General features: G+C 52.2%; 1 protein-coding gene across 9 annotated transcripts in view; it reads left to right on the forward strand.

Moving 5' to 3' along the window:
- Positions 1 to 11,892, forward strand: part of Sema4d (semaphorin 4D) — a 111,905-nt gene that overhangs the window by 84,035 nt on the left and 15,978 nt on the right. For all 9 annotated transcript variants that reach the window (XR_012440513.1, XM_074052378.1, XM_074052381.1 and 6 more), the window contains exons 8-14: positions 577 to 728; positions 2,988 to 3,163; positions 3,247 to 3,403; positions 4,441 to 4,663; positions 5,479 to 5,594; positions 11,396 to 11,568; positions 11,642 to 11,685. Coding sequence is in view for 8 of the 9 variants with exons in the window: in XM_074052378.1 (XP_073908479.1) it covers positions 577 to 728; positions 2,988 to 3,163; positions 3,247 to 3,403; positions 4,441 to 4,663; positions 5,479 to 5,594; positions 11,396 to 11,568; positions 11,642 to 11,685 (1,041 nt within the window). In the remaining variant the exon portion in view is untranslated. The remainder of the gene's footprint in view (positions 1 to 576; positions 729 to 2,987; positions 3,164 to 3,246; positions 3,404 to 4,440; positions 4,664 to 5,478; positions 5,595 to 11,395; positions 11,569 to 11,641; positions 11,686 to 11,892) is intronic.

Consider the following 11,892-nt stretch of genomic DNA (forward strand, 5'->3'; position numbering starts at 1 on the left):
CTGGGCTCCCTGTTGCCTCTAGACCATGCCCGCTTTGTGTCTGACGTTGGGGTGTGAATGGTGGGAAGCTGCTGGTACGGCTTTTCTTGGGGCACTGGCCAGAGGACCCTAGGCATATTTGAAGCCTCTTGGTCTAGGGACCGCTCCCATGGCCTGGGGTGTGAGGACAGCCAGCTTCTTCTCGGAGCGGGATAACCAAGAGTCTTGGGGCACCTGCTTCTGGTGGTTGGAGTTAATTGATTTGAGTCTTTTATTTAAAGTAACAGATGCTTTGATGACCAGCTGGGATGCCCCATCTGTTCTGGGGGTGCCTAGGGCATTGCACTGCAGGGCCACCACGGGGGCCTACCTCTCTGAGGCTGAGGAGGGTGGGACAGGTACTTCTGGGCTCAGAATCATCATCATTCCTGACCCTGGAGTGTGTGTGTGTGTGTGACATGGCACACACACACTCCAGACATCTTTGCAGGGAAGCCCCCGGGCCCTGAGGCTGTGCTGGCCAGTTTCTGACACCATGGGGAGCAGGCTGGGACATAGCTCTGTGTGCAGGGACCATTCTGTGTCTTCTCTTTGCAGAGCCTAGCTTTGTCTTTGCTGATGTTATCCGAAAAAGTCCAGACAGCACCAAGGGCGAGGATGACAGGGTCTACTTCTTCTTTACGGAGGTGTCTGTGGAATACGAGTTCGTTTTCAAATTAATGATTCCCCGCATCGCAAGGGTGTGCAAGGTGAGTGCTGCTCTGCCCACCGCTATAGTTCCTGCCCCGTGGAAATGCCACTTCCCCTGCTACCAGATCCCTTCCTGCCACAGATGTTGAGGATCCCAGCAGGTGCCAGGCTTTAGTTCTCAGGAACTCCGGTGGTGTCTTTGGATGCCAGTGGGTGTTGGCATTCCACACACAGTCAATCAGCTTGTGGTTCTCAAGCACTGTTCTTAGACGTCCCCAGACTGTAAGAAGTCAGGATTTGTTGAGTCGCTCACCAGATTCTATGGGAGTTGGATGAGTGAACTGAGAAGCAAGGGTTTAAGGTTAAGAAGTGAGAATGCTAAAATGTGTCAGACTTAAAGCTTGAAGTGTGCTTTTAAAAGCAGGTGCTTTGCACAGGAGACCTGCCTTGGGTCAAGTTAGGAGATCTCAGGGTGGTTTGGCTGGCATTTTGGGGGAGGCAGAGTGACAGGTCTTAGGGACACCATCCATCTGCACCCATGGAAAACATGATCGGCTGTGGTCAGTGGCTGGACATTCATCCCCCATAGAAGTCACTGCAGGTATAGTTGCCTTACCCTCCAGATGTCATCACTGTGGGAACACTCGTCACAGAAGCAAGAATCTCATGCCTGCAGTGCACAGAATGGTGCTTTGGATGCCCCTCCCTTAACAGCCACCCAATAAGGCAGGAAGCAGGAGCTCTACATACCTGAGTATCTGCTACCTAGACATTCTGTTGCCAGGGCTCACTGCCTCAGTCTCCCACTCAGTCCCGTACCCATGGCTGCCTTGCTTCTCGTGTTGCAGGTCTGGATACCACCTTGGCAGGGGCTCCGGTGTCCAGAACAGGCTGGTGTGTGATGAGATGGGCGGGCACTGCAGGGACATGGCTCCCTGCAGGTGTGCAGGTGTGCAGGGTGCTCTAGCAGCAGCACTAGCCAGAGGAGTTTGTGTTCTTCCTCACCTCCCCTCCTGAAGCTCCATAGCCTGCCAGAGTCAGACCTGCTTTGACCCTGACCTCGACACCGGGCCCCAGGGGGAGTGCACAGTATCTGTGAACAGGATCCCTCAGTATATACTGCGGCCTGCTTTCCCTGCAGGTCTTAGGTGAGCTTTTGTCCTCTCATCGGAATTCTTTCCTTTTCCCAGTGTTGTTTTCCGTGCTGGACTGAGGCCAGTGTGGGTGTGGCCCTCACTCCTCTTTCGCCCACCCTGCACACACAGCCCTTCCACGGGCTTCCAGGACCTGAAAATCACTGAGACAAATGGCCATGGACACTGAAAATCTCCTCTGCTAAAACATCAAAAGTCTTGTCCTCTTGCGATTACACAGTAGCAATAAAAATGGAGGTTTTCATTGTGTCCAAAATAAATAAGGATTCTTCCATCTCATAGTCTTCTGCATTCACATTTCCTGGTTTCTATACAGTTGTCCCCCAACCATGGGATATATGTCCCAAGACCCCAGTAAAGGCCTGAAGCCACGGAGAGTATTGGACCCCATATATACTGCATTTTCCCTATACATACGAACCTATGATGTTTAATGTATAAATTAAGCACAGTAAGAGATTAGCAATAATAACTCATGATGAAATAGAGTAGTGATAACAGTATGCACGAAAGTTATGTGAATGTTGTTTGTCTCAAGAGAGGCAAAACAAATAATAGTCTCAGACTCTTGACTGACCACTGGTAACTGAAACTGCTGATGAGGGGTCATCTGTGTTTCTCTCCAGATCACAGTCATATATGCTCCACAGTTGTCTCTCAGTCATGAGCTCAGTGAAAACTGTCTAAGAAGAACCTAGTACGTCCGAAGCCCTTTAGTTAAAATTCAGCAGGTAGAACAGAAGTAGAGGATCAAACCAAATCTTTCAAAGAGGAACCATCCACATGTTTGCCCAAGACAGGCTGTGGGATCAGAGGCAGCCTGCCGCCTGCTGGCCCATGGTGGAGACTGACAGGAGCCCAGAGCCAGCACCGATCAGAGCCCTGAGCTCAGTGGCACACAGGGGACTGTAGACGTGGCTGTTTTCAGCTGTCATTGAATGAGTTTTCAGTGAGAGGGTTTGGTCTGTTTTGCTTTGTGTTTTGATCCAGAAAGTCTGCAATCTGAGGCAACATGGAAGTAGCTTCCTTCCTTTTGCTCAGCAGAGCTGTGTTAGGCCATGCCCTGCACTGGTGAGGGCAGGCGGGCATTGTATCCTGTACGTGACCGCCTGCTTGTGGGGGCCATCTGTGCTCTCCCACCATGTCCTGTCTTTGGGGTTTCAGGGGGACCAGGGTGGCCTGAGGACCTTGCAGAAGAAGTGGACCTCCTTCCTGAAGGCCAGGTTGATCTGTGCCTGGCCAGACAGTGGCCTCATCTTCAACATACTGCAAGATGTCTTCGTGCTGCGGGCCCCAGGCCTCAAGGAGCCTGTGTTCTACGCACTCTTCACCCCACAGCTGTAAGTGCCCTTGGCAGGTGGGGCATGTACCCTCCTCACCGGCCCGCTGCCCTCTGGGCACTCATGTAGCCTCCCCCCTGCAGGAACAACGTGGGGCTGTCGGCAGTCTGTGCCTACACACTGTCCACGGTGGAGGCGGTCTTTTCCCACGGGAAGTACATGCAGAGTGCCACTGTGGAGCAGTCACATACCAAGTGGGTGCGCTACAATGGCCTGGTGCCCACACCCCGGCCTGGAGCGGTAAGTAGGGCAGGGGGCTTCAGGAGAGGGTTGTGGGCTGTTCTTCCTGTTCAAGGATCCAAATCCAGAGCATAAAACTTGACGCAGAGCTTCCCTGCGGGTTGGTCATCTAGCTACGTTAGGCTGTGTCTGCACCGGCCAGATGTCCTCTGGGACTGGGGGGGCCAAGGAGTGCAAGTTGGCTCTTCTCTGTTGTCTTTTGCCTGTTGTGTGACAGAGCTTGCCTCGCGCTGCCCAAATGAGGTGTGCCACTGGCACGGGCTGTTTTGTGAAATTAACATTGTGTAGTAGTTAGGATTGTTTTCTTCTCAGTTTTCTGCAAACGCCTCTGCACTCTCATAAGCTATCCTGTGCACTAGCCAATAGGAGTCATATTGTTTTCTCCTAAAAAGAGTAATAGGTGGAAAAAAAAGTTCTAATCTGAGCTGACTACCCACTCATTGTTTCCCATAGTGTGTGTGTGTATGTGTGTGTGTGTCTTAGACTCTTGTGTGGCCCCTAACCTGGTCCTCAGCCTCACCCGGGACCAGCTTTCTCTATGGGTGAGTGGCCCTGACGCCCTCTTTGTTCCTTCTGTGTATACTGGGTTTAATAAAATGTGGTCTCTTGTGGTTGTGAGTTTTGTTTCATGCACATTAGGAAGCTTGTACCAAAACAACTGTTCTTACCTTTTACCTTTGATGCTATTTTTTTATTGTTCCGTGGTGCCGGGGTTGAACTCAGGGCCTCGTGCATCCTTGGCAAATGGCCTGTGCTGTTTAGAATTGGGCTGTTTTCAGCAGTGCTTAGCATGCTTATCATGGAAAAGCTATGAAGTGATAAGTACTTTCACTTCAAAAGCTTGGTAGTTTTTTTATTGGTAGATAATTCCTGGATGTGCTTTAAAACTCTGTCCTCTGATTTCTGGGAGAGGCCACCTTGGTTACCCACTGTTCCTCTTTTGAAGAAGTTCTGTATGTGGTCCTCTAGTGCTGCACGTGCTCTGCGTGGTCTCTGATGGGCGGGGACGTTAACCAAGCGTGCTTTCGCCCTCACAGTGCATCGACGACGAGGCGAGGGCAGCCAACTACACCAGCTCTTTGAATTTACCAGACAAAACGCTGCAGTTTGTCAAAGACCACCCTTTGCTGGATGACTCAGTAACCCCAATAGACAACAGGCCCAGGTTAATCAAAAAAGATGTGAACTACACGCAGATCGTGGTGGACAGGACCCAGGCTCTGGACGGGACCATCTATGATGTCATGTTTATCAGTACAGGTGGGTTCTGAGGGCTTGACAGTCACAGGGTGTCTGTGTCTTTGGGTAAGAAAAATGGGAGATCCACTTAACTTTATGTAGGTAGATCTGGCATCTCCCTTGAGGTAACAGCCCAGAAGGATTTCTGAGAAGTTACCACACCTGAGCTTCCAGATCTCTGTGACTATCAGGCCACCTGGGGTGATTGTTAAACAGGCAAGTCCTGGCCAGCATTCGGGCTGTGCTATTGCAAAGAAGTCCCTGTTGTCACAGAACCAGGTGATGCTCATACTGGCAGAGGTTGTGAGCACTGGCTTGGGAGGAGCCATCTGCCTGGCATTTCCTAATTGCTGATGGAAGACCTTGTACCTGCTGCCTTTGAGGAGCCAGGCTGCGATGTGTCCTGTCCTATGGAAGGCGTACCTCCCTTAATCTGTGGACTCTAGAACAAGTTTCCTAGAATGGGGACCGTGGCCTGCAGCTATAGCAGCTGACTTGTGTGCCTTGCGGTCAGTAGCCTGGGACTCCTGTTAGGAGGAGTCCCCTGATGGGAGGAGTTCCCTAGAGAGGCAGGGGAGCACAGCAGCCACCTCACATGGAATCTGCCTTCCATTGTCACAGTGTCCAGTTTGTCCATGAAGGTCATTGACATTAGTCATGAGACAGGGGTTCATGCTTCAGAAGAAAATTGTAATAACCTGCAACTTGAATTCCTAATCATTTATTTTGCCAAAGGCTTCTCTCTCTCTCCCCCTCCCTCCCCTTCAAGAGAATGACTTGAGCGTGCTGAAGGGTGAATGTCCTTGGTGTGCTGACCTGTGCCTTTGACCTTGCAGACCAAGGTACCCTGCACAAAGCTATTAGCCTGGAGGGCGATATGCACATTATTGAGGAGATCCAGCTTTTCCAGGACTCCGAGCCAGTCCAGACTCTGCTGCTGTCTTCCAAGAAGGTAAAGGGGCTCAGACAGCATGGCTGGGTGGCTGTCTTACTTGGTGGCTGTCTTGGTGGCTTTGCACATCTGTGATGTGAGATTGGATTTTTTTGTTTGTTTGTTTTTGGTGGTACTGGGGTTTGAACTCAGGCCCTTATGCTTGTTAGGCAAGCGCTCTGCCATCTGAGCCATGCCTCTAGCTATTTTAGGTTATTTTTTAGATAGGATCTTGCATTTCTCCCCTTGATCCACCTATCTTCAGCCTCCATGTAGCTGAGACCACAAGTATGCTCCATCACATTCAGCTTATTGGTTGAGATGGGGGTCTCACTGGCTTTTTGCCATGCTGGCCTCGAATCCCAACCTCCCGATCTCCATCTCTTGAGTAGCTGGGATTACAGATGAGGGCTACCACACCTGATGTGAGCTGACCTTTGGGCTTGCACACGAAGTTGTTTTATGAACATGGGATCTGAAGTTTGGGAAGGAGGCAGGCAGAGCTGGGAAATGGAACGTCACTGAGCTATTGGGATAGATGGACAGCGCTGTGGTGAGGGGCACCGCCTCACGAAAACATATCTTGTGCCCTGAGCCTGCAAGCTCTCAGGCTGCTCTAGTGGAAAGCTATGTTATGTAACTTGTCAATGTGGGACTCCGTAAGAGAAATGGTAGGGCACTCTGTACAGCCCTGTCCACGTCGACACTGTACTTCCTCCTGAACCAGGACTACAGATGTTCCCTGGCAAGGCCAGACCGGGGCTTGGAGGGCTGGAAGCCTGGGCCACAGGTGCTCAGCTCTGCCCCATAGCTCCAGTTAACTGTGAACAAGACATGCCTGTCAACACCGATTGAAGATTTCAGCATGTCCTGAAATCTTCAAAGGTCATAAAATAGTTTTTTGATTTCTTTCAACTTTTAAAAATGTAAAACCCTTTAGCTACAAGGCTCTGTAGAAATAGCCAGAGGGGTTGGGCTGGGGGGTGGCTGGATTTGGCCTATTGGCTGTAACTTGCTGTTCCCTGTCATGTATCCACTGTGGCCTTATGAAGTGGTGCCGCCCCATTTTACTACTGGGATGGAGCAGTGAGGAAAGAACATGGGCTGGCCCAGATCCTGACTTGTGGGTGGCAGGCCAGTCTTGAGCTCTGTGCCTCAGTTTCCTCATCATATGGTGGGTAAAGGCACCACCTCAATGGGTTGGCATGAGGGTTATACAAGCCCCGTGAAGTGCAGGATCCAGGGGAAACTGTGGGCTGGGCCAGCACCTGTCCCACTGAGAGGTGTCACCTGCCCAGGGACCCTGTCCTGTGCTTGTCAGCCTAGGAGGCTTCCCTTTCCTGGTTGGGGTCCCTAGAGAGTTCTCATGGGCAGGCCCTATGCTGTGACCAGTTGACCTGGGACACATTTGTGGTTTCTGGGGCTGGCCTGGCACACGACCTCTTTCATTTGCACCTAATTTCCAAAGCCTGGCTCTGTGGCCAAAAATCTCAGGTTTGACTTGCAGTGTGCCAGAGCAGCTGGTGGTGGGGGAGGGAGAGGGATAGACATTCACACTGGTCCTTCAGTGGGCTGTCTCCCTGGAGTTGGTACTGGCAAAGGGCCTCTGCCCACCTGATGCAAGCCAGGCCTCATCAGCCCCTGGCAGTGGGCAGAGGATGGACCCCCGTCCAGGCAAACGGAACAGAGCTGACCTCTCAACAGGTGTGTGTTTGCAAACATCCCTCCAGGCTCTCCCACCCTCTCCCTCTAATTTGTGTCCACAAAGTGCAAGGAGTTTGGGGCTGGTTTTCAAACTCCTGCTTCTCGGTCCCCTGTGCTCTCAGCCTCTGCAAAACACATTTGGCTGCTGGTTCTGAAAGGGAAAGAAAATGAGATCCCTGTGAATGCTGGGAGACACCAGGTTCTGGGCATCCATGCTGGTTTTGCCACTTGTCTTCAGGGCCTTAAAGGAGCGAGAGATTTGCAGGGTGCCTGCTTTAGCCAGCCCTGGAGCTACTGGGTTGCCAGGGTGCTTTAGCCAGACTGGGTAGACATCTGGGAGGCCTCCACAGTATGTGTGTGTTCTTCAGAGAGAAGGTGGGGTGTAGAGTGGGGAGAGCCCAGAGTGAGCCCTCTCAATGCTCCACCCTGTCCCTCAGGGACCCTGGCCAGCAGGGCTTCCAGGACACATGGGTGCTGATCCCTGAAGGCAGAATGGGGAGAGTCCCACATAGGAGAGGTTACAGATCAGTCCTGTGTGCAGGTATGTGGCCATACTGGGGACTCTGGCCAGACAGAGAGCCACACACCAGGAAAAAGACCTGGTGGGGGAGTCCTGCTAGGCCACAGATTTGCCTTTCTCCTCAGTTGCCCAGGACAGGTGAGGAAGCATTACACAGGCTGTGGGGTACCGTGCCGCCTCCTTGGCCCAGGTGGGCTCTGGTGGATTTGGGATGCCTGGCTGCTTTGCTATGGCTGCAGGAAGCAGCTGGTCAGTGGCACAAAGGCTGGTCAGGTCTCTTTCATCTAGCTGGACAGGGTCCTTCTCTGTCCACAGTCAGGAGCTCATCTGTCGAAAGCCGAGGAGCAGCTGCTGTAGGGTCCTGCGAGCAGAGAGAGGGCCAGTGGCATAGCCCTCCTGTCCACACCAGGGTGGAGTGGCACTGACCTCACAAACCCATCTCCTCTAAAGACCATTATGGGCTCTGGCTTTTTACTGTGGTAAACACACATGACAGGCTGCACTGTGGCTCCATGGTAGAGCACTTGCCTGGCTTGTGCAAAGCCCTGAGTTCAATTCCCAGTACCCCTCCTCCATGTACAAAGTATGACTTGAAATTTACCATCTTACCTATTGTTTAGGTATACAGTGCTGTGGCCCTAAATATATATTTACTGTGCTGTTCAGCCATTGCCACCTTCCATCCCCAGAACTTCTCATTCCTGAACTGAAACTTAGTCCCCATTCCTCTCCCCTGCCCCTGGCACACCCAGTATTTTGCCTCTGTCTCTGAGTTTGACTGCCCTGGACACTGCATCTAAGTGGAACCATGCAGCATTGGCCCTTTTGTGACTGGCTTAAGTCATAGAGCACAGCCGCAAGCTTCTTCCATGTTGTAGCGTGTGGGTTTTAAGGCTGGGTAATGTTTCATTGCCTGGATAGACCATGTTTGTTTCATTTGTGGGTGGCCTCTTGGGTCATTTTTCTTTGACTGCTGTGAACATGGAGTGCAGATATCTCTGAGTATCTCATTTCTCTGGGCGTATCTGGCAGGTGCACTTTGCACAGCCCAGAGAGTGCAATGTGTCTGTGTTCATGAGGTCACTCCCGATTGGTGAGACGCAGCCTGGGTGACAATGGGGAGGAAAGAACTTTGGTGACCTGTATGGCTGGCCACATAACGCAGCACACCCTCAGGGCCGTGTGAACCCAGGTGCTGCATTCCAGGGATGTGGAGCCAAGTGTGGAACAGCATAAGAGGCAGGGCCATACAGGGCGGCTGCCCCCCTTAGTACACCCCACTAATGCTGTATACTGCCAGCCAGATGATTTTTTCTTTGCCTTTTTGAATCTGAAATGATTTCGGATTTATGGAAGAGCAGTGATAATAGCACAGAGGGTTCTCATGTCCCTACCCAGCCTCACCTCGCCTTGAGTGTCATAGAGGCAGCATACAATGTTGTCACCTCCATGTTACCCATCCCAGGACCCCATGATGCATTAGGGCATCCTTGTCTCTGCTTCTCTGCCTCCTGAGTCCTGGCCAGGCACTTTGTGGCATGTCTGACATTTTCTTCTGATGGTCCTGGGGTCATGGGTTAAGGAGAGCACCATGGGGACATGGTGTCCATATGCCTCCCAGCTGGTATCCTCAGCTATGACCTCTGTCCAAGTTTCTCTGCTCCGGGTGTCAGTATGAATGAGCACGGTCAGGCCCTGCCTCTCAGGGGAGGCATCTCAAAAACTGTGTGAGCATGGTTGAACCCACAGTCATTCATTGGCTTGGGGGAAATGGACTTTGAGACTAGGAAAATGCAGTCGGCCCTCTGTGGCAGGCGTTCCATATCTGTGAGTTTCACATTTGCAATTCAGCCTTAGGTGAAAAATACTCAGAAAAACAATTGCATCTGTATTGAACATGTCATCACTCCTGAAACACTTGTACAAGTGTTTCGGCAGTTTTTACATTGTATTGGGTGTTACAGGTCATCCAGAGATGCTGTAAAGTAGAGGGGGGAGTGCTAAGGTTCTACGCCAGTGCCACGCATTCTCAGTAAGGGACTTGAGCATCCGCAGATTTGGTATTGGGGGGGTGGCTCTGCAGACACTGAGGGATGACGGCACCTGCTTCCCCTCTCCTCTGCCTAGCATCCACTAGCAGGCTTGGCCTGGGTTAGTCCTGCCCACTCCCTGTAGCGAGGGGGTTTCCCTCTTCCTTCCACATTTACCCGTTGCACTCTGAAGTGCAGTTCAGTTGTCACAATTTGATTTTGTTTGAGCTCTGGTCCAGTCCCATCAGGGAGAAGTGGGGCCAAGTGTCCTAGAGGGTAGGAACCCCTTGGGATAGACCCCACCCTTCACAGCCCCTCACTCACCTCTCACTGGGCAGAGGGATCAAGTGGGGCTCCTCTTGGCCTGTCGGGGACCACCAGTTCTGCTCTGCCATGGTGTTCATGATCCTCACAGATGTCCCCAGCAGGGACTTCTCCCCTGGAAATGTTTCCGCACTTCCACCGTCCTGTAATTCTCGAGTGATCTGGGAGGTCATCTCTGTCCCTCTTTTGTGCTGAGCATCTGCCCAGGTCTGCACTGACTGCTGTTTGCTCTCATCGTGGTTTTCATCCTCGGAAGCATCTGTGTGTGTTGTGTTCAGGTGGGCCTGTGGGCCTGGGTCTTTGAGCGGCTGCAGCTTGTGAGACCTGGGTCTGCAGTAGAGACTGCTAATGCGGAATACAGCCTCAAAGGGTGGAGGTTGTGTTTTATCTGATTGTAAAATACCAACCTGTGTGCACGTTTGAGCATCTGTGGTGTTAGTCACAGGTTTTCTGGGATGCTAATGTGAAACGGACTCCCAGGTGGAGGAGAGTGTGTTGCCACCCTGTGCGTGTCTTGGAGCCCTCTCTGATTGTGCTCACTAAGAAAACCTAGCAGGCCTGGGGCACTCCACTGGCTCCAGGTGGGCTGTGTGCCGAGTCAGTCAGTGTCCTGTGAATAGGAAGAGTTTGGTGCTTTCTGTGTGTTCTTCCCTTGCAAACCTAGTCAACAGTGTTGTTCCTTCTTTTGTTTGATGTCCCAGCCTTCGATTTGTTCCTTGCACAGCCTTAATTGGTGTGTTTACACCTAGATGCTGGATTCAGACTCCAGTGACACAGCTCTCTGTTCACAAAGGACAAGATTAGCCCTCAGGTTGTGCCCTTTGGCCTCCAGCTGAGGTGCTGTCTCACCTGTGGCAAGGCCAGGAGGGTGGCCTGGGGTGTAGGCTAGGGGTTCCTGCTCCACAGGCAGGGGCGGCTGGTAGGGGAGTGAACAGCCTCCTCCCCAAAGAGAACCAGGCTCAGGGGAGGAGAGCTCTGCTAGGCCGAGGGTCTGCCAAGACAGGGTGGGCAGGATTCAGATCCCAGCCTTCCCAGTTCTGTTGGATACCAGGCACTGCCTTTTTCACACAAGCTGTAATTCCTGGTGGTCACAGATCTCACAGGCCTTGCTCAGTGGCCGATTCTAAGTTAGGGAGACCTTTCCTGCTCTGTGCAGCACTTGAAAATGCTCTGTCATCCCCACAGCTGGTGGAGAAACTCGGAGCCCCTGCCTTATGTCTGCTCTGTCTGTTTCCTGTACACAGGGCAGGAGGTTTGTCTATGCCAGTTCCAACACAAGAGTGGTCCAGGCCCCACTGGCCTTCTGCGGGAAGCACAGCAGCTGTGAGGACTGTGTGTTGGCAAGGGACCCCTACTGTGCCTGGAGCCTGCCCGCGGCTGCTTGCGTGACTCCGCACCAGGCCGAGGGCCCCAGCAGGTAGGGGTGGGACACCTTGGGCATGAGCCCCTTGAGTGCATGCAGTGAGTGACGGGTACCAATTGTCTTGCAGGGCTTGGATTCAGGAGATGAACGGTGATACGTCCTCATGCCCGGGTGAGTGGCTCCCTGTCAGCCATTGGCCAGGCCGCAGAACCATTTCATGGTGCTTCGGTTCTGTGATGCTCATGTGTTTTGTTTTTCTTTCTCCACTCTGAGCAGGGGGTGAAGTGTCATGTCGCAGACCTGTGATCTCTGTCCTTTGATTGCAGAACAAGTAGGCACATAGGGTGTTACTGGTTCACTGGAAAGCATTCTGTCTGC

Source organism: Castor canadensis, chromosome 13 (assembly GCF_047511655.1).
Source record: "Castor canadensis chromosome 13, mCasCan1.hap1v2, whole genome shotgun sequence".
NCBI classification, from domain to species: domain Eukaryota; kingdom Metazoa; phylum Chordata; class Mammalia; order Rodentia; family Castoridae; genus Castor; species Castor canadensis.